At 40.5% G+C, this 23,016-nt stretch overlaps 1 protein-coding gene across 11 annotated transcripts in view; it reads left to right on the plus strand.

Annotated features, from left to right (window-relative positions):
- The window catches only part of ptk2aa (protein tyrosine kinase 2aa), a 64,260-nt gene that overhangs the window by 12,159 nt on the left and 29,085 nt on the right, over positions 1-23,016 (plus strand). For 8 of the 11 annotated variants that reach the window (XM_042218898.1, XM_042218883.1, XM_042218884.1 and 5 more), the window contains exons 2-8: positions 5,839-5,865; positions 13,060-13,304; positions 14,174-14,343; positions 15,865-15,952; positions 16,196-16,275; positions 16,617-16,679; positions 19,455-19,509. In XM_042218898.1, the coding sequence (XP_042074832.1) occupies positions 5,839-5,865; positions 13,060-13,304; positions 14,174-14,343; positions 15,865-15,952; positions 16,196-16,275; positions 16,617-16,679; positions 19,455-19,509 (728 nt within the window). The other 3 variants (XM_042218888.1, XM_042218889.1, XM_042218897.1) reach the window with 2 other exon arrangements.

Consider the following 23,016-nt stretch of genomic DNA (forward strand, 5'->3'; position numbering starts at 1 on the left):
TGGATTGAAACTGTGTTAATAATGGATATGTAGTTAATTATACATGTTAGGACGCTGGTGCGCGGTCTGGTACAAATTGTACCATCTAACGATCATTAAGTAGAGCCACTAAAGCGCTTGAACTCAGTGGCCAATCAGAAATGAGAATTCATTTTCAGCCTTCCTCCCAGACAAGGTAAAAGGCACATTCAATATTTAATGGAAAGTGTGATTTTTGCCTTAATCAGAAACATGCTGGTCTCTGGTTAAGCAAGTGTAGATATGTTTCACCCACAGCTGGGACTGCACTATAAACTGAGTATTTTTGTCACATTTGTTTGGATGTTTATTAAATAACACATGCAACCTTGGCGTCATTTAAAGATTATTTTGAAGCGCTATCTCACCAGTTCACACGCCCTAAATCTGTTGATTTGAATTACGCATAGCGTATCTGCTCTGAGCGTGATACATTTAACATGCCGCTCCAGTAAGCCAGTTAGCTTTATCAGTGCACCTGAACGATACACACTCGAGTGAATGTGTGCACTTTTGCAGATAAATGTGTGCGAGCAGTGATGCGTTAACGTGGCCTTATTATGTTTCATGCGTGTGGGGCTTATCTTGAGTTTGCCTCATCTGAGCGCGCGTGTGTGTGTGTGTGTGTGTGTGTGTGTGTGTGTGTGTGTGTGTGTGTGTGTGTGCGTGCAATGGATTTGACTTTGAATAATTGTCTGATGTTTATCTAAATGTGAATAATGATAATAAGAAAATATGTGTGTTTCTGATAGAACACAGAAACCTTTTACTGATATTCTTCATGTCTATATATTTATTCATGTATTTCAACTAGAACTGTAACTAAATTGATTCATGAAAGACATCGACTGGGTGTCTAGCGCATATAAAGATGTCTCCATTATGTAAAACACACCGTAGCTCTTCATCAGAGCCAAAACTGTGCTTAGATCCTACCACGAGACATTTTAAAGGCCAAAAGCGGTGTTTTTAAAAAAAAATATACCGTATGTGTGTGTTTATGTGTTGCTGTGCATTTGTATATGTGTGTCTGAGTGGCAGGTGTGATTGGTGCCTCAGGCGTTGTTGTTGCATTGTAAGGCTGCACGCTCCAGTAACACCCCATTGTCCGGAGAGTTTCAAGCATACACATTCACACACACAACATATATACACACACTGCGTCTGAGACACCTGCCAGCACAGCTTGAAGGTTAACCATTAGCCACCAAGCAATGAGGCAGAACAGCTGGCTGTTCTCCTCAGGTTTAGTACACTTAATTTCTGCAGGAGTGTTTTTTTTTTTTTGCTCTTCTGTGAGTCCTGCAGGATTGTCTCTTCAACCTTTTTATCCATCTCTGCATGTTTTATTTTATCTGCTTTTCCATCTAGGGTCACTGGGGTCTGGAGCCTATTCCAGCTAACATTGAGCGAGCCAATTTAGAGTCACTAATTAACTTAACATGCATGACTGTGGACTGTGGGAGGAAACCGGAGCACACAAGAATACTCACGTAGGCACAGGGAGCACATGCCACCTCCACACATAAAGGATCAAACCAGCCAGCAGGTCTGAACCAAGAACCTCCTCGTTGTTAGGTGACGGTGTTTAAACTGCACCTCCCTGCTGCCCCCACTTTTTGGAGTTTAAGGAGACTTTCCTTATTCCGCTGTGCTTTCTAGACCTACAGACGCATGTTTTCATACAAATTTGCACGTACACTGAGAGCTTGTCAGCACAAGAATTAAGAAAGAAAATTATAGTTATGATTGTTACATTCTCCCAAAAGTTCAGGGGATGTTAGGAAAATAAGAGTGCTCTAGGGGAAAATCTATGGCTTAAGCAAATAAGACAACAGCTGTCAGGTCAAGATGTGACAAACGGAAGATATTGTGGTGACTGTCCAGTTCAGTGGTGATAAGCAAAAGGCCTAGCTGCTTTTTATTCTTCCTGCTTTTGTGTAAAAACAATGCAGAACAGTTCTTAACACAGTTGTATTCAAGAAATGAACGTGAATTTGAATAATCTAATAAAGTTTTAGCATAAGAGCGTAAACACATTCTTAAATTCACATAAATCACAATGAAATTTAGTGTAACTTTCCTTGAATCCATTCATTAGCTCAGTAATGATATATGTCAGATTTTATTGTACATATTCAAACATCATCTCACTATAAGCTCAATAGGCATATGTAACAATACAAATTTTAATGTTAAATATACCTGAGAGGTCAAAATGTCATCATTAGGTGAAAAGAACTGCTGATGATGTGAAGTGAGATGATATTTTTTTAACTTCAATGTGATTGATTGAGGCGACTTCCAGTTACAGTGCAGGATAACAGTGATTGACCTATGAAAGGCTAATAAGTAGACTAGAGGATTACCAAGGCAACTAGCCATCAGTGACAGTGATGTGCAGTAAGCGAATTTCTTCCTCTATGGATGGAGTTTAACTCCAAGACACTCCAAGACACTGGTGCTGTTAGTTTTCCACAGTGCTTAAGAGCGCCTGCTGAGGGAGAAATGCTAAATCCTTCAAAGTAAAAGCCCAGATATTTCTGGTTAGCACTTCCATGTTGGATTGCGTTATACTACAAGATAGCACAGTGTGAGTCCAGCTGGATGAGTGATACCTTGATTTGGTCAAACTTTTAAATTGAATGGCCTCAAATAAAAACAGGAAATAAAATACAGGAAGACTGTAGGTTTTTATTAATAGCTTAGAGAAGCTGCTAAGCTGCTGTTACCAATAAAAGGAACAAAAAAAAGCTTGAAACCTGAGAGAGAGGATAAGTTAACTAGTCAATCCAAATAAAAAAAAACAATAAAATAAAAAAAGGAACACAAAGCACACACTCCTTCAACCAGAGTGGTAAACATCAATAATCACACAGCCCAAACACTGCTTCAAGAAAGACATTGTGGCCTCCTCCTCTTCGTCCCTCACATTTACTCTTGAGGCTCATTGCTGAGTGGAGTCAGCTGCGCACAAAACGCTGCCTCCACAGAAATAGAGGTGGTACCTGAAACGGGAGGGAGAGAGGGCAGCACCACACACCCACACAACGAAACACAGCAGACCTGCTGTAGCTTTAACAGTAATGGTAAATCTCAATATTTTGTGCTAAATGCTGTTTCATAAACATGACAGTAAATGGCTTTTGACCAGAGGCTGGTTACAGTTTCCTTTTTTTTAGCAGTTTGTCTAATGCTTAAGCAAAGAAACAAAAGCAAAACCCTCCTCTCTTGCTCTCTGACCTCTTAAACTATGAATTTTAACTTTAACCACTGATCTGAGACCAGTAGTCAGACAGACATTGCACAGCAGACTCTCTCATGATTGTTCAGTCTAATTGCAGCTCCTTAAAAACCTGTGGTTAACATGCAATTATCCGCTGTTTGAAGACATGGAGATGGTGCTTGTGTGTCTGTGCTTGGAAATGCCCGTCTGTAAAGGTGTGAGCTGGTAGTTTTTGACTGCACATTTCATGTTTGGGTTTTTGGGCTTCTAGTGTAATACCAACTGGCAAGGAGCATACACATCAGTCTGCCAATGTGCGGGGGAAGACAGTTGTGTTGTTATTTGGGTGTGATTTAAATTCTTTAAACTGTATTAAATTGTATGCCATGGATTACAAAAAAGCCTCTTCTTTCTAAGCCAAAAAAGCACGACGGATGAAAAGGGAGTCTCACGATTACAATTTTTTGTTCCAGCATTTCAGGTGCTGTCTCATCTTGTTTCTAAGCCCTGAAAAGACCACTGTCTCCTATGGAGTCAAATGCAGACTGCAGCAATGCCAGCATTGTTGTGGATCTCAGACTACATAGCACTTAACCTTCCCTGCGCTCTTAACAGAGAGACATTGAGAAGCAAATGGAGACGGCATGGAGCGCTGATAGCATCCAGGGGACAGATGGTGCCTATAGGTTTCAGGTCTATCTAGAGGTCATTATAGGGACTATAAAACAGAGTCTACCGTCATAAACTGGTCTATATCAGTTTACTCTGGTCTGTATTAGATACCCATTTATCATGGTGTGATATAATAATGGTTGTCTTTGATTTTCAAAGGGTGATACTTTGCAGATGAGGTGATTAGAAGAAATATACGTGCCTGCAGCTTAAGGTGGGCTCTGTTCTGGCTTCCCCGCTGATTGGGTCAAGAGGACATAGTATTGTAAGGTCTTCACCTTACAATATAAAGCGCCTTGAGGCAACTGCTGTTCTGATTTGGCGCTATATAAATGAAACTTAATTAAATTGGAGAGGAATGAGGTTTCCTAGAATTACATTATCAGTGAAAGCACTGCCACGATGTTATCTAATATGTCATGGTGCAATTTGATATGTCTGGATCTTCCCATGATAACGTCATGTTTGTTTTGTTGTGCAGTGCTATAGAATCACATACAGACCTCAGTTTATTGCAAATATTAATAATGGAAAACTGATGATTAATGTTGCCTCTGCTGAAGGTAATACGCTGACAATTTTGCAATTCGAGTCATATTGCAGTTGGTCACCGGTGAGGTATGTGAATCTGTTTATTACCATCACCACTATAGATGCACGCATTCATAAACAGTACTGTGAGGGTTTCATGTTACACAGCATTTCAATAGCACACCCACCACGAATCACCTTGATGCCATTTCTTTCTTTGTGTAGGTTTTCTTTCAGCCGTTACTTACATCATCTATGTTGACAGCCCCTGCAGTCGGTCTGTGGGTGCGTGTTTACCCAGTATTTTTCTGTAGATCAGGGTTTCCAAAGCACTTAGGCACTTATCCTTTTGCCCTCCACTACATGCAGTCCTATCGTTGCTGTGACTCGGTGTCATGTTCCCAAAAGGCTTCTCCTAGACTTCCTGTGGGTGTGTGGGGACCTATAGAGTACAGTAATAAGAGTGGGAATGATACTTTTGCTTTCAGCCTGCTCGGCAGGATTTACCATTTACCATTGCTAAATGTGTTGTCAAGTCACATACCTTGTTTGTTGTAATGCATGAAAAATAAGGTGGCTTTATTATGCTTGCCAAGTTTTTTAAAAAAAAAAACCCTCCAAAAAAACATTTACCTGAGAAGCTTTGTTTTGCTTGATTAGTCTGACCAACTGTGTCTCCTCCTAACCACAGTCTGAATCCAGCCAGGACTTAAATTTCCTCCTGCACAATTAAAACAAAACAAAACAAACCATTAGTCTGAGCTTTAGCTCTTAGAAGCTAGTATTATGGTTTTCTGAATGTACACATAAATGTCTATGTGAGAGGGGTTATGGGAAACTGGCAGTTTCAGAGAAGAAGCTAAATAGAAGCAGCTAAACTCTGCAGCCTTCAGCACCATTGTATGTTTTATTGGAGCCTCCAATCAAAAGCAAAAAAGGTCCAATCACGGCCTGTAACATCCTGGTTTCACAGCTGCCCGATCTTGGTGAACAATAACCCCGCTCTGTGGCGTTTCCCCACTTTTGGTCTTTCACATGCTTAAACAATGAAGCTTCAGCCTATAAGGAGCGAGGGTAAATCTTGTCACAAAGGGGGTATCGATTGGTAAAAACAATCTGTCAATGTCTCAGTGAAAAGTAAGTGTGTGTGTGTGTGTGCTACAAAACAGGGGACTGATTGATTTCTAATCTACTTAACTTGACACATTGTGGAGCAATACGTCCGCTCTGCAATTCACAGCCTGTAAGTAATCGAGTTGCGGACACCTGCTGTGGGAATTAACTCAATAAAGTTCTGTTTAAGTTTTGAACAGACTTGATCTTTTCTTTGTCCAAATCTCATATAATTTGACAAACTGGCTAACTCTATTATTTCTCCATTTGTCTTTCAGATATTTCCAGGATTGCCTACTACACAGGTAAGTAGCTGACCCACAGTTGCCATAGAAATAGCAATTGGATAACATCAATTTAACCTAAGATATTGCTTTTAAGTTGCCTCTCGGTTTTTATTATTATTTACTCAAAGATAACATTTCGCATGTGTTATCTGTATTATTTTATTCCCAAAAGGTAATGGCAGTGGGAATGTAGCAATGTATTATTGTATGATATGACCATAAGATATATATTATATCATCATATATTATTTGTATTATCCTATTTGTGGTCTACACAGTTATTTATTCAGAAAACAGAAACATGGCATCCTATTATAGGCATCCTTGAAGGAAGTGCACAAATATACATCGTCAGACTCTGTGCTTCTGCTAATGAACAGCTGAACTAGTAGCAAGTGCTTATTTGAGTCATGTTTGTGATTGTGTAAGACAATTAAAGAAGACGGAAAACAGAGGGGGACTATTTATCTGTGCGTTTGTGTCGACATGTTGGCCTCGTTAGTGAGCAGGAGTGAGGAAGAGAGTGAGAGGCTGTGTGTCAAATTAGAATATTCACACTGCAGACAGAAAACTTGAAACAACAACCCGAGGGTCGGGCTGCACGACTGTGGCCAAAATGATTATCAAGATCATTTTGCTCAGTATTAGTACCCCAATTATTTATGAGTTTATGAGTTTTTGTTGATTTATAGCGACTAAAACATTTTCATTGCACTGTCAACATAAAATTAGTCCTCCTTATTCACCTAAATGTAATGTATCGTGTAGAAAGAAAAAGATAAATAATTTAAAAAACGAAATGAAATCAACAACGCTCTGCTCCCGTTTTTATATTTTTGATAATCGAAACGTCTTACAAGTTTCTAATAAAGTATTTATTTACTGGATCTAAGTACATCTCCTATGTTTACGTTTTCCTGAAGTCTCAATTGCTCAGCGTGTTTGTTAGAGACATCTTTGTGCAGATGCAACTGTGTTCATGATTTCGGTGCGTCTTTGTGAGCTGGATGGATGCACTGCTGCGCTGTACAGATTTTTATGAATATCTGAGTTGACATTGGAAGATTCATGTTGGTACCCACTTCATGTTTTTCTTGGCCTTCATCCATTTGGTGTACTGGAGCTAGTGCTGTGTTTTGATTTTGTTGAACAAGTTAAGGTGTCATGCTTTATGGTGTAGGCTCTACGGCGCTCTTTGCACGTGATTTGATCCTAGTTAACATGACTTGTGCTAAATCTAAAGGCAATAATCCACTTCCACGGACAAACTCTTCACCTTCTGCAGTGCTAGATATTTGTTTAATTTCGACAGTCTGCTATTTGTTATTCCAGAAAAATAAAAGCTGCGCTGTGCAGGGAACAGCTGCGATTGGCAGATGCAGGCATGTCGTCAGGCAAAGATTTAGGGAGCGCTTTATTTGCTTTTCCTTGGTTTGCTTTTGTCGATTATGTTCGTTTAATTCTGGGAGGCCAAAATCACAAACAAGATTAAAAATCAAATTAATTGTTCGGGCCTACCTTAGGAATTACTGCAGATTAGTGCTGCGTGTCCACAAGCTACACAATTAGCTCTTTGTCTGGCTTTAATCCCCTCCACTTATCATCTAGACAAATTAATTTATCAGATGATGTTACTTTTTATTTCTCAAAGCACCGACGTTTTTGTAACATGTTCAGAGCTTCCCTCTGGAGCATAGCTTAACAATGCTCATGGTCAGGTGTGAGGAAGTAAGAAAAATGAAAAGGAAGAAGAGTTGGTTGGACCGCATGTTTTTAGAATGACACCAGTGTCTTGTGTTTTATTTTAACATATTTATAATATAATAGTATAATATATAGTATAATTTTTGGACATTTTATTCATGCTCTAATTTCGGTGTAATCATCTAATTAGTCTAATCATTAAGTCACTTTATTTTGTGTTTGACAGACAGACGTCTGTAGTACTGCCTAATAACTGCTCTACAGATGAACAGGGGGAGCTTAAACGAGTTAATGAGCTGTGACAAAGTAAAAGATTGTGTGGAAATTGCAAGCAGAAAATAATTTGTGTTTAATTCATGAGGTAAAAATCTAACGTGTTTGAAATTCAAAGCTCTTCACCTTCAAGGCATCGACACAAACACGCTGATTGTTCGCTAATAAAACATCACCACATCAAAGTGGATAGTGCAGATCTGAGGTTTACCTGCTGCTTTCAAATGTTATTTACATTAAGTAGGTAGTGGGTGCTGTGCTTCCCTCCTGTGCTTAAAAAACATGTTCATAAGCACACAGCACAATATGAACAGAGACTTTGGCTCAGGCCCAAAAAGCTCTTCCCATTCATGGCAACATCCGGCCCCCTGACAAAAGGCTTTCAATAGTCCACACACCCACATCCACACTCTAACCCCCTTTCCCATTTTCATAACAATGGCCTATGCCTGAGATGGGCCGCAAATTATAGGAAACTCACACGTGCACACACACATGCACACCCAAATGGCTGCTCAGTTAAGCAGCTTTAGGACTAAGTGGCGAAATCTTAAGTTTTAAGCTAATTTAAGATTTTGTGAACACTTGTGTGTTTTTAGTATTCAGGCCTGTTTTTGTTCTTCAGGTGAGATGTGTTCACACATAATTAAACATTTTTAAAAAGCCCATAATTTGGATGTTTTCGTGCAGCTAAACATTTTCTCCAGTGTTAGTACACCCAGACTTTGCCAGCTGGGTATGTTTTCCAACTTGCTGGCTGTTCTGTAACACAATATTCATGCAGCATAATCTGTGAGATTGCTCCTTTTAATTCATTGCTCATTTAATACAAATATTTTCAAAGCCAAAGTAATATTTTGGGCACTGGCTTAGTGCCACATAAGTGACCACGTTTAGTTGAGCACAGCCTTTGTTAACCAGCTGTATCCCTAAGGTATACAGATGCAGTACAAACATGGATACCTGGTAATTAGTGCTATTTACCTAGAGACTAATGAAATGCTTGAATTTCACTCACCAAAACTTTTTGAATGTGCTGTAACTCACATCAGGCCATTGTATTTAGTGGATCATTTAATTACAAATGCTCCAAAACCAGTTGAGAGGTCCAGTTCAGCGACTTGAATTACTTAAGGTGAAGACCAGACCAAAATGGTGTTTTATACCTGGTTATAAACATTTTTTGTTCTCATGTAGTTTGGCTTTACGGAGGGAGATCTGCGGGGTCCGAATCGCTTCTAGAGCCAGCCTCAAGTGACTGTTTTTGGCACCTCGACGCTGACTTAGTTTTTCAGCCAAGGTTGCCGCTTGGCTGAACATAGAAATTCAAAGCAGTACTTAACAAGCAGCCTGATAGAGCTGGGTATGGGGACACTTTATTAGGGATAGTTGGCAGGGGAGCTCTGAGGGGCTTTTTGTGCAGTGTGGAGTGTGATCTTCTGAAAACCTTGTGATTGAAGTGGGTTGCTTTGCCATATTGGGTGCAGCTGCTAGTTTACAAACTGGGAACAGTGTCGGTGGTGGAAGAAGGTTTTTTTTTTCTCTTTATAAAATAAATAACATATTTGTGTTTTTTGTTGTTTGGCTGTAACGGTGGTTTATAAGAAATAGAGTTCAGGGTGGTGTTGTGGTTGACTGAGCTTGCAAGACCCTGCATGAGTGAGGTCATGTATGCCATTATGAAACGACAGTATGAAAAGGACTTTAAATTCTGTTAATGAAGATATAGTTTTCTTTTTTATTGAATTTAAGTAATATTTATCTCCTCTCTTCAGTAACACATGCATTATGCTTGCAAGGAGGACTTTCAGAGTTGTTCTAAGGGACTGCTCTTTTGAGCAGTGTTAATATTAGTTCAAGATGAGAACTGTTCTGAGGTCAGCTTGAGCTAAAGTGGGAGGGTTTATTGCATAGAGGGGACAGGATTAGCATATTAATAGTTTCTGGCTCCTCCTACCCCTCCAGCAGCCCTCTCTGGAGCGCTCTCATTCCCCACTCAACTTTCTTTCTGTTGCGTTGCTCTGTCCTCTTTTACTTCTCATTCACCTTAAAACAATTGCTGCATTTCTCTCTCTTTCTCTCTCTCTCTTGGCTTTGTTTTTTCTTGGTCAACTTTTTTCTCTTACTTTTGTTTCCAAGAGAAGATCTTTTTTTTTTCTGACTGAGCACAGTAATTGCCTCTTGGTGTCTGACCACTAGCTAACTGAAGGTCCTCTGGATGCGCACTATTCAGTTGGATTTTTGGCTTTAAACTTTTTGCTCCCTCTCAACAACTCGGGGAACTTCGCTGAATGAAATAAGCCGAATTCGAAAGCCTCCTGACACTTCCAAGGCAACTGTGTAACTATGGAGTGCAGGCATGGGGCAGAAATCGGGCAAAAAGCAAACAGTGTGTTGTCATCAGAGAGGGGCCGCTGAGGAGTGGACAGGAAAAAAAAGGAGGAGTGAAGTTTGTGGATGAAAGTAACTTTCTGTCTCTGGAGAGGTTTTTTTTGTGTTGTGGAGCTTTTGGATAACAGGAAAAGATTAAGAGAAGACGCATAAACAAGAAGAAACTTTCCCTGATTTTGTTTTTCTCTTGGATTTTCAAACTGCAGACAAATTGTCAGCAAACTACAAAGTATTCATTTTTCAGGATTGCTTCTTTTACCTCTCTATTACTGCAGCTTTTGCCAAGGAGAAGCAAACTTTGTAATGAGAGACGTTTTGTTTTTTCTTCGTCGGAGACGCCGTGCTTGTGTAAATTAGTGTTTGGATTATGAGAGGGTTTTCTTGCAGCTGTGTCAGGAGCTTAGTGTGTTTGTTTAACTCCTGCGGACGAGAACTTCACTGCATGTGATGCGTGGTTGTGAAGCTGCAGGTTGCCTGTCTGTCCTCGACGCGGACAGGCACAGGGAGGGAGAGACATGCGTTTCCATGGCGACAAGTGGCTGTAGCCCCTTCCCCATGTGTTGGGAGAGAGGTATGAATGAAATCTTCTTTCTGCATAGACTCCTCACGCTCACGGTGTGACATCTGACTCCATGGGAACTGCACTAGTGTACAGCCAAAGGTGTGTGTGTGTGTGTGTGAGTGTGTGAGAAAGAGAGAGATCTTAAGAGAGTTTTAATTTGTTGATGTGGAAGTCATCATCATTTGGGACTGGCAGATTAAGTTGGGATCACATTTTCTTACTGTAATGTATCACTCAACTCTTTCCAGTCTCTCTGTTTTGAGCTATCTCAGTGCGAGTGTGCGCGCGTGCCTGTGTGTGCACGCTCTCTCAGGTGTAATTACCTGCTAGCACATATCCATTTTCCCTTTTAATGGATGGGGAGAGGAGACACACAGGAAGAAAGGGAAGTAGAAAAATGGAGCATGAAAGAGATCTTGCTGTCTTTTCTCGCTTCCATGTTGACAACAGCGTGCGCACACACACGCTCTTATGTAGAGAAATTAGTTCTTCTCAGGCATTTCCAGATGGAGTTGCAATGAAATTCCAGGAAGTGCGTCTATGTCCGAACTTTTTATTCAGGAAAAATGGTGTCCTGCGATCCATTGTCTTCTCTGTGTTATAGGCACGGGTGCTTACATAATGAGCCTTGACCTTGACTGCACCTCTCTCTTTATTTCTCTCTCTGGTATCTTATTGTTCATTGTATTGTATCTCAGTGAAAAACAACACATGAAGAATAGATACTTGCAGCACACAGTTTGGAACAACGCAACGGTCTAAGGGGTGTGTGAGAACAAACATGCAACTAATGTAGCAGTGAAACGGTAGTGACTCCATTGACTATACAAATTAAAAATTACACATCACTGTCACTTGGTTATGTGTGCAAATTTTTGACACTGTTACATTTATTGATAAAATAGTTATTTGTAGCCCTGCTTTCACTCAAAGTGGATTAAATTAAAAGTTAAAGTCTATGTGTCTTGACTAGTTCTGAAGTTAGTATTGTTATCTTGAACTGACTGGAGTGAGTACAGGTAGACCTTACTATTACTGGGTTACTTGGTTTGACCCCCTTCAAAACAGCTTAAATTCTTCGTGGCACAAATTCAAATGTGTTTTAAAATTGTTGCTTCACAGTTGCTTCACATTTATTGGCTCTTGTTCCACCACATCCCAAAGGTGCTCTTTTGGATTTAGATCTGGTGACTGTGGAGGCCGTTTGAGTGCAGTGAACTCACTGTTTGAGATTATTTGAGCTTTGTGGGGTGGGGTTTTAACCTGCTGGAAGTAGCCATCAGAAGGTGGGTGCACTGTGGTCATAAAGGGATGGACATGTGTTGTCTAACCGGTACTTTGAAACAATCCCTCACACCATGACACCATCACCAGACCCAAACATTGATACAAGGCAGTATGGATCCATGCTTTTGTGTTTAAGGCAAATTCTGACTCAGCAGTTGAAATCAGGACTCATCAGAACAGGAAATGCTTTTAAAAAAAAACAAACTTCTCTTGTACAATTTTGGTGACACTGTGTGAATTAGATCCTCAGTTTCCTGTTCTTATACAGCAGGGTGGCACCAGGTGTGTCGCTGTAGCTCATCTGCTTCAGGCTTCAACATGTGGTTCATCCACCTTGTAGGAGTCTGACCATTCTCTTCTGATCTCTGAAATCAACAAGGCATTTTTGAAGGAGCCTAGAGAACTGCTGCTCACTGGATATTGTCTCTTTTTCTCTGTTTCTTGTGTGGGAAAATCAGCAAATCAGGAGTTTCAGAGATATTTGAAGCAGCCTGTCCAGGACCAGCAACCTTGTCAGATTCAAAGTCACTTAAATAATCTTTCTTCCTCATTCTGAGGCTCATTTTGAACTTCAGCGGCTTGCTTTGACCATGTCTACATGCCTAAATTCATGGGGTTGCTGCAAGTGACTGGCTGATTAGAAATTTTAATTAATAAGCAGTTGAACCGCTGTGCTTAACAAAGTGGTTTGATTAGTCTACTTAAAATCAGGCTCACACACATTTGTGTTTTGGAAACATATTAGGCTAATTACTCCACACAAATCTACTGTCATGCAAGTGCCCTTGATTGGACGTATGAAATTAGACTAAATGTTAGACCCAGAGAATTATCATTATTCTGTTACAGAAAAAAAACTTTGTTTTTGTTTTTTTTAATGGGAATTGATTGTAAAGATATTTTAAAATATTCAACTATCACAGGATTTGTTAAGTTTAATAATTAGATTACTCCTTATTTAATTAAAGTCTGTTTTTCTCTCCTCTGTCTCTCAGAATATGACAGACACCTAGCAGCGGCAGTGTCTGCAGGGAAAACCATGGCGTCAGCCTACCTGGACCCCAACCTGAATCACACCCTCCTCGAAGGGGCCAAGTCCCGACTGAGTGCGGGGGGATCGGACCGAACCATGGCCGGCTCCGTGGACAGGGTTCTGAAAGTCTGCCATCACTTTGAGAGCAACACAGAAAATAGCTGCTGGTCTTCCAATATAAGATACGGTGATGCAACCGATGTCAGGGTAAGATGCTTTTTTTGTATAGTGTCACAATATTAGGGACACTTTACCATTAACTGAGACACACAATATTTATTTAGAGTAAGAAGTAGTCTTCACAGCAATAATACTCAGTGCTCATAACTCTCTCAGGTCAAAATGTGACAGTTGTCACTCAGGAGTACTTTTAAATTACTTTTTTTTGTTGTTTTTGTGCCATTTGTCCTCATCTCAACGTCCTAGCTGTCGGCACTGTTAAAACGGGCCCAAACGCACTGACAATATTTTGCTTGCTAATGCATGTCACCTCAGGGCACCATTTATGTGTGCGCGTGCTAGTGTAGGTTTACTTAGCAGGATGCTTTTAGATCCACCGCTGTGACGTAGAAACTACCTAGCTCTGCTCAGATTTTATTGGTCATACGTCACTGCCGATCTCCTCTGCTCTCCTTTCATCCCTCTCTACTTCAGTATCTAGGTCAGACCCCCCAGCGTTTTACATGGGAGCACACATGGCTCTGTGAGCATTATTGTGCGCGTGTGTTTGATGTCTGTCAAGTTGTTTGGGTGGGAATGTCACGTTAAATCTCTTGAAGTCTCCGACACAAACTCACGCAGACATAAACTAAAAAATCGATGGTCTCATCCAAAATGTCAGGGAAACATTGGCTGACTTAACAAAGTAAAGCTTTTTTTTTTTTTTTTACCAAAAAGACACAACAAAAAGTTTTGTTTTATTTAAAACATATCAAACTTATACAGGTGTTTTCGGCACCCAGGGACAGCACAGATACATTAGAAAGTAGCTGTGCGTATTTTACCTTCATAGATATGAAGTATTATTTGCACAGTCATCAGTCATTTTATTTCTCTTTTTTCCTCTTTGTCTGCAGGGGATCATCCAGAAGATTTTAGACATCAACAAAGTGCGCTGGACTTCATGTTTTGGCCTGCGGCTCAGTAACGGTCAATCCAAAGACCAAGTGCACTGGCTCCACCCAGATTTGGGCGTATCCCACGTCAGAGAGAAATATGAACAAGCACGGCCAAATGAAGAGTGGAGGTGCAAGATGAAGCCTGTATTTGTAATGTTGTGATAAGAGCCACTACATCAAATTGCAAGCTAGACTGCTGTTATAAGGGACCAGACAGGATCCTCCTATTTTGGATGGGTCACATTTTTTTAATTACTGGGGGATAAACTCAGGTGGAGGAGTTTTAGCATCCCAGGGTCTTACTCACAAGTGAGGGGAAAGTAGAGCAGGAGCCTGAGACAGATTATTGCATCTTTGAAAGTGATGCAGATGCTCAGTGTGAAAGTGTCATTTTCACCTCACCAGTCAGTCTAGATTCCTACCCTAACCTATGACCATGAGGTCTGGGTAGTGAGTAAGGCAATAAAATGAAGACACAAGCAGCACAAATATCTATCTGGCCTCTCCCTTGAAGAACGGGTGAGGTGCTCAATCAGCACTGGACTCAGAGTAGAGTTGGTAGAGAAGGCTGCCATCTATATGAGGTGTTTTGTTAATGTCCTACTCAGAGGAAAGCCTGGATTAGAACCAGGATGCACTGGATACTGGATGCTCTGTTGGCTGGCTTGGGAACACTTGCCTCTGGAAAGATGTAGAGCAGGAAGCTGGGACCAGGGAGGACTGGGTATCTCTGGGTAGACTATTTCTCTTTGACATGGCTACACAGCAGAAATGGATGAAGGATTTGTGGGACTGTCTTCAGGACGGTGAAAATATTTTCGATAGTTTATGAATAAATATGTTAATACAAAGTTATGTCTAAACAGGCTTCTAACGTGTTTTGACATATTGTTTGCCATCATGTGTTTGATTTGTTGTGTCAATTGTCCCCGTTTATGTGCAACAAAACTTAAACTAAACATTATGTAATCTAATTTAAAGTTGATAAAGTTTATAACCAGAACCTCATGAGGTAGATGAGTTTTAGATGCTTGCATGTCTTAAACAAGCCCCTTCCTGGAGGATGTTGAACTTGTAGGTTATGCTTTATAAACAGTTTCCTGCTTGGGTTAGACATGAGTTATTTGGCCTTGTAAAGTCAGTAGTTTCAAAAAGGGCTAGCTTCAGCAGTCTGCCGTATTGTATTTCGAAGCAGAAGTGATTTATTGCAACCGGCATCATGAAAAATTGCGTGACCCGTCTGTCGAATTGTGATGAGAGCCCTTGTGCGCACGGTGCTGTGTGGCTGTAAAGGCTGAGTAGTTTGGATGTTAATGCTCTGGTATACATTACCTTTATTGTGGCAGTCTTAGTGCTGATTCTATTGTGAGGTGGAGACCTTTTGCTCGGTGGACATAAAGAGGGAGACAGAAACAGATGCCTGCTTTGTGTGACTAAGTCAACAACTATCTCTCTGTCTGTTTCTGCTACACTGATTTTTACAAGCACTCCTCTCATTTGCATTCTTGCATCTTGCGCTTTTGTAATCTCCCTCCGTCCCTTGCTGATTCTCCTCCTTCTGTTCACCCGCACATCTTTATATTCACATCACAAATAATCCTTACATTAGTGTAATGTAGTGATGTCTGTCTTCTTTCTCTCCTCCGTAGGTATGAGTTAAGAATCCGATATCTACCAAAGGGCTTTGTGCAGCAGTTTACAGAAGACAAACCTACTCTCAACTACTTCTACCACCAGGTACAAACACAAACAGATGCACAAGCACACAAGAGACACCCAGACACCCAAATATATTTCATTCCCTGCCAGCAGCTAGCACTAACGCATATGGCACCTACTAGAAGACACCCTGCAAGTGTGTTTTTCTTTGGATAATCTAGGTCAGCAGGATTGCCTGTATGTGTGTGTCAGGGAGATGACCCTCCATTTGTTGAGAAGTAAATGTCTTAATAAACACCTTTGCGTATTTGCATGTTTCAGGTGAAGAACGACTACATGACAGAAAACGGAGATCAAGTGGAACAAGATGTAGCTCTCAAACTGGGCTGTCTCGAAATTAGGTAACACAATGTACTCCACTGCTTTTGTTTCCATTTCTTCACATGCAGATTGCTGTTTTTTCTTTTAATATCAAAGAATAAAAGGTTCAGTCCAAGTATTAAGCGCTCTGTTTCCTTTGTTGTTGCTGGACGAACAATTTAAAGTACAGTTTGAGTTGTTTTCTTCACCATTGCAGAATGCACAGTCTGTCTGCCCGTCAGCTACACTGATAATTCTTGCCAACATTAGTCAGTTTATTATTCATTGTGCAAAGCAACAGCAGTTTTTGCATTTTATTGAAAATGAAAAAAAATGACCTCACTCTTTCTCTCTTTCTCTCTCCCACTGGATTCATTTCTAGGAGGTTTTTTAAAGAGATGAGAGGAAATGCCCTGGACAAGAAATCTAACTATGAACTACTGGAGTAAGTATTATCTTCATAAGCAAAGAGTTCCAGGAGCACAGTTCGGCTCCCAACCTCTCTGGTGCATCAGTCCATCCTAATCTCATCATTTCTCTTCCTGGAAACGTGTTTTGAAACACCGCTTTCAGAGCTACAGATCAGAAAAAGTAGCACAGTGTATCACTTTTTGGCAGAGGAAGTTTCTCTTGACTTGACTAGAAACCTGGATTAGTGCAAAAGAAATTGAATAGATTTTAGGAAGCGGGAATGTGAGCAACTGCAAATTGAAGCTGAGTATATTTGCAGTCCTTGTTGTTACATTTACGGGTATTAAAGAGGAAACCGTTCTATGTTTTTCACTCATGTTATCTCAATGCGTTGTCCCACTGTGGATTCTCTGAAAGATGGTTGAAGAATTTACAAAGTGAACTCTAAATGAGGCTTGGCTCTAACTTGGTGTGACTCTAATGAGCTGTCCTCTTTCGCTCATGTCTTTCTTTCTTTCTGCCCGTCAGCCTAACGAGCTCTCCAATTAATCCAGAGGAATGTTTTCTGTCTTTTCTTTGTCTCTTCTTCTCATTCTCTGTCTCTCTGCACCATGTTCACTTCCCCTATTTTTATCTGGTTTTCCTTCTGTGCTCTTCCTCTCTTTGTTTTGTCTCCATCGTTCCCTCGCTGCCTCTCTCAGTTGATTGGAAAAAGATGTTGTCTCATGCATATTTTAAACCAACAAGAGAGCGAGATGGAAAGAGCTACTAGGGCTTTGATACAGGAAGCTGACAGTTGGCCATCAGAGCCTGCTGGGCCCTTTATGAGCATTAAGCGCCAAAAATGTATAATGCGCTTTGGGTAATGTATGGCGCTGTTGGCTGTAGTTGATCCATGTTGGCCACCGTTTTGGATTGCTGGCAGAAAAGGCAGAGACTTCTGTTCATCTTTTAATTAGAGTTTTTCACCTCTGCTGCTTCTTTTTCATCTTCCATTAGAAACATTATAACAAGTATAATTATCAGGTTTCTTTGAAGAGATTTCTTATTTGACACCATTTATGCCCAATCAGAAATTCACATATTTTTGGAAACTTTACCCTTTATGTGTTTTCCTTTTGTACATATTTTCCCTATAAATGGTGCCGAGTATTCTATGGCTTGACCTGTAAAAGGTCTCTATATTGATTTTTTTTTTCTTACATATACAGTTGAGATCTGAGAGATCTTACATCTATCAGTGGTCTTTGAAATTCTTCTACATCTTGATTCAAATCCACACGTGTAATTTGAATGCATTGGATGTAGTTGGAAAAGGCACACATCTGTCTTTTAGGTTCTAACAGTTGGTGTCAGATGTCAGAAAACCAAGGAAGGATGTGGAGATAAAATTGGTGAAGAGCTGGTGAAAAACATAAGAATGCCCAAGAGCATGAAAGTCGTCATCATTCCCAAATGAAAGATGTTTGGACCACCGAGGGCCGTCCTAGATCACACAATGGCAGAATCCGGCCCCAGGGACTGAAATGGCACCCAAACCCTCTTAGCATGGTCTGCTAGGGAAGCAAAATAATCCCCCAAAATAAACAAGAGGCTGCCTTATGCTCAGGAAATTTAGGGGAAATGACAGATGTGGGTCTTCAGTGCGGTTTGATTCAATTTCAAATTAGTGTATTTGATCGGTGGCCTCTGTGTGTGGCCATATGAGACAACTGCGACACAAGATGTAGGCTAATCTAGGTGGGCTGGTGTCGTTTTTACATGGAGTTTTCTTTTATGTTGGTTTTATTTTTAGTCATCAAATATTTGGCCTTCTGCTTATTTAATCTAAGTCAGTTTGGCTCTCTGGGGAGGGAAGAAAAGTTGGAAGTCATTATCCATCAAAGCCTCATGCAGTCATTGTAGCCAGAGGTGCTTTAACTCGATATTACTTTTGAGATTGCTCTAACACATTACACAAATGTGAAAAATCGAGTAGGTCTGCACTGTAAGCGTTTTCTCTCATTGGAGCCACAGAACATACAGTAATGTTCATGTAAACGGTCAGCTGGTTGCAGTTGGCTGTCATCTTTGTGGAGCCCGAGCAGTGCTGTTTAATCAGTGGGCCTTTGTCAGGGCTCGTTCTCTGAGGTCAGCTTGATTATATAATTTCTGTCTGTGTGTATTTCTCGTTGCTCCTGTGATGACATGCCTTTGATTTTGAGAGAACTGTTTTAGAGAGGAGTTTCTTTCATGGTCATTTTCTAAAAGAAAGTTTAACAATCTGGGAGAAGTTCTGAAAACTACATTTTTATATTTTTAATTCCTGTTTCAGACTTTTTTTATTTTAATTCTAATTTGACATTTGACCTTTATTGGGGAAACAGGAATAGGAAAAGGGGATGCAAGCTTCCAGCCTTTCTCCCACTCTCTTCACTTGTCTTTTCTCCTGAGGGGTATGAGTCATTAGCCAACTTCCTGTTAAAGCTCTGCTCATCTTTCTTTGTCTCTGTGGTCACCCTCTGTGCAATTCTTCCTGCAACTCTCTCTCCCTTTCTGCCTTCATTGGTTTTCTCCAACCCCATCTTTAAAGGAAAAGATGAGTAGTGTGCTGTTGTCATCACTTAGTCATCGCTTTCGGTTTCTTGTCTTCTCTTGCCTGACAATTTAACTGTATCTGTCTGTGTCTGCTTTTGGCAATACCCCAGGAGAGGATGAAACACGCATCTGAGATCAGATAAAGACAGAAGTGCTTGCCAATTAACATTCTTCTTTGTAATTACACCACGATAAACATTCTGATGTTTTCTTCCTGTCTTTCTTTTTTCAGGAAAGACGTTGGTTTGAGGCGGTTTTTCCCAAAAGACCTGCTGGATTCAGTTAAGGTGGGTTTCATGTCCGTGTGGAGAGCTTGAGTTCAAAAACAAGGTCAAACTATTGATCTTGCAAACTTGGGGGCTTTACACACTGAAGGTCACAAATTTGTGCAAATATTTTTCAGAATTATTTTTCCGAACCAAACTCGATTTTTCAGATCCAAATAAACAGATCTGACCAATCAGAGCGCTGCATCTGGCAAAAAGTGGCTCAAAACGTGCAATGGTACTGAATATACACTGATATACGTCAGACACCCAGCTATACACTGCTCCAGGGCAGTTAGGTCTCTGAAATTATATTTCTCTGCCTCCTCACACGTGGTCCCAAATATGTATGAAATGGTCGTGATACAGCTTCAACTCCTGGATCTAAATCTCCCTGCAGGTTCCTTCTCGTGAGAATTGGATGAACCCAAAATTTTCTTGTTTAGAAATATCAGGACCTTAATGTCATTCCCATTTTTGACACGTTTTTTTTTTTTGGAGGACAAATTTTCTGCACAAACCCAGTGTGTTTGGTGTGGATATTCGTTACACTGCAAGTCTGGATGTGAAATATTGTGTATTTCCACTGGTATTGGAGTATCGGTGTGTAGTTTTATTAGCAGATTTCTAGTAGCTTTGTCTTAGATTTTTCTAATGAGCTATTTGATGTTATCAGACATTGTGAGGTCCAGCAGATTAAATGTGAAGCAATCTAAGAAAATAGAGAAACATTAGAAAAACATTCATAAATTATGAAGTAATGAGATGAACGTTGTTTTTAACCACAAAGAATAATTTCTGCTAGGTTTACACTTGCTCAAGTATCGTATATATCCCAGTATACAGTTAACCAAGTAGTCAGCAGTTATTGAAACTACTACTGCGTACTGATGTGCTACTCAATGATTCAATGAGGTCAACTTACCGAAGTAACAGGAAAGTATGACATATTGTGTATTATAGTTACGGATTCCTGTTTCTTTGAGAAGACCTTTTGGTTGGCTGGTCGTATGTGGTGGTGGTGCTTCTTGCATATTGAGCAGCGTCTGCGTTAGTGATAAATTTACGGCACGTGTTTATGAGAATGGTCTTGGTGTGTGTGTGTGTGAGAGAGAGTGTGAAAGGCCCGGTGACCCGAAAAGGTCTTGATGTCAGCAGGCGGGGAAGACAGATGCTCTGCAGGAGAGAGAGAGACCGTGTGTTCATTCTGGTGTATGTCTGTGATGGGTATGCGTGACCCTCGGGTCATGTTTAAACCCACTTTCTCTCTCCAACAATGAAAAGGGAGGGGGAGGTGTCAATATACATCTCCTTCACCCCCCCCCACCCCACCCAAAAAAAAGAAAAGAGGTCTGTCAAGCCTTGTTGACTCCTCTCGTCTCTTTTTCTGCTCCTTTGGCAGACGTCACAACACTCACTCCCAAGAGGTCTGTTTTATAAGCCGCGAAGAGGCGCACAGTGACACACATGTGCAGTCAAACATCAGTAAATTGACTCAATTATAAACGTCTCCACAGAATATTTTATTGCAGTGTTTATAATTTGTGTGACCACCTGATCTTAATTGATGCATAGCTGAAAGAAAGGACTGTTTACTTCAGAGAGACGGAGAGAGCTGAACAAAAACAAACTAATCAACAGAAAATGAATCTCTGGCTAATTTAATACCTGGTAAATGTTTTCAGTCTTATCCTCACTGTAAGAATTTTTCAATAAATCTTGGGGGGGGGGGACTACTTTCTGTTGAATAAATCAGTCACTTAGTAGAGGGGGGAAACTGGGGAGAGCTTAAAAAATACAAAAAAGCATCAAAACACACGAAAAAATATAAAATATATGTAAGCTTGGTAAGTGGCTGCCACGATTGGTCTTTTAAATACCATTTTGTTTCTTGCAGATTAATCACATTTTTGACTAGTGTTGCAGTTCTGTGTTTAATCATTTATATAATATGTACTGCCAGTTAAATGCAAGAGGAGCTGTGGCATGCTCACATGCTGCACATTTGTGTTAGTGTTTGTGTGAAACACAGAGGGAGCGAGCACAGCTGCCATTTAGGTTTGTGTTGTTCACTCTGGTGAAAGAGAACTGTAGTCATTTAATGAGATTATTCTCCCTGAATGGACTCTACTCACTCACACACACACACAGACAGACACACACACACACAGACACACTAAACCCAGAGCAGATGGTCGTGATAGTAAACAGTGACTGATGTTATAAAGAGCAGATTCTGTTGATTCACATTGACTGGCCGGGCAGCAGGTTTAGCAAAGCTGACCTCTGGGAGATTTGAAGATCAAAGTTGACCCGGGCTGAACGATTGAAACAGTGCCGCACACTTTATTAAGGATTGGTATGATAAGGTTTCAGGATAATATAAAAAAACCTATGGTCATAGTTGCAATATGTTTAGTAGAAGAAATAAAGAACTTTAGTTGGAAAATTCTTTGACTTCTTAGCGTGTCCGTAAAAACACGTGATTATTTTTAATTCACTGATCTGTATACTATAATACATGACAATGTAGTCATGAGTATATGGTGTATGGTAAAAATGTGACTTAATATTAAGATTTAAAGTTCCAACAAAATATGTACTCCCACAGCTGTGTTGGTTACTCCTTGTTAGTACTGGGTTGGACCCCCCTTATGCCCTGTGAACTACCTCAATTGCTCATTACATAGATTCAACAAGGTGCTGGAAAGTCCTCAGAGGTTTTGTTCCTTATTGAGATGATGATATCACACAGTTGCAGATTTGTTGGCCGTATATCCCCAAGGTGCTGTATTGCATTGAGATGTGGGTACTGTGGAGGCCACCTCTGTACAGTCATTTTAAAAACACAGGTTTGAGATGATTTGAGGTTTGTGACATGGCGTGTTATCCCGCTGGAAGCTGCCATCAGTTGCTCACGCATGATAACTGTTATTTTAGGAGCAATAAAGCAACTTTTTGTTGGTGAATCAGTCGTGCTTCGCAGGGACGAAAAGAAGAACTTTGTATCACAAATCGTGCGTATGGCCAGACTGTTGTGATGCTTTGCTGTGGAAAAACCAAATAGACTAAAATAACACTAAACTGCTCCCAGTGACTGCTAATGAAGTGAACTAGTGTCAGCGAATTGATTGTTTTGTGCGTGTGTAAGTGGGGTGTTTAGATGCAGGTACTAGTGTCCTAATTGGTCAGCCAGTTGCTATAGAGACAGTCAGTGTGTTGATGAAGGAGCTGATAGCCACTCGTGGTACTTCCTCTCAGGAAGGGTGGACACTTTGGACGGACGATATCTGTGTGTTTATGCGCATTTGTGTGGTGGAATTCTAGGAATTAAAACAGTGATCCTATCTGGAGCATGAGGAACACATACTAGATTTTGTAATGACATCTGCTGAAAGGACTCATGAACTCAGGGACTGTGTGTGTGTGTGTGTGTGTGTGTGTGTGTGTGTGTGTGTGTGTGTGTGTGTGTGTGTGAGACAGAGTATTTGTGGGTTTACGGTTTCCTTCAGGCTTAAGTAAACACCT

The sequence above is a fragment of the Haplochromis burtoni genome, unplaced genomic scaffold, assembly GCF_018398535.1.
Source record: "Haplochromis burtoni strain Fernald_Lab_line unplaced genomic scaffold, NCSU_Asbu1 Contig_25, whole genome shotgun sequence".
Classification (NCBI taxonomy): Eukaryota; Metazoa; Chordata; class Actinopteri; order Cichliformes; family Cichlidae; genus Haplochromis; species Haplochromis burtoni.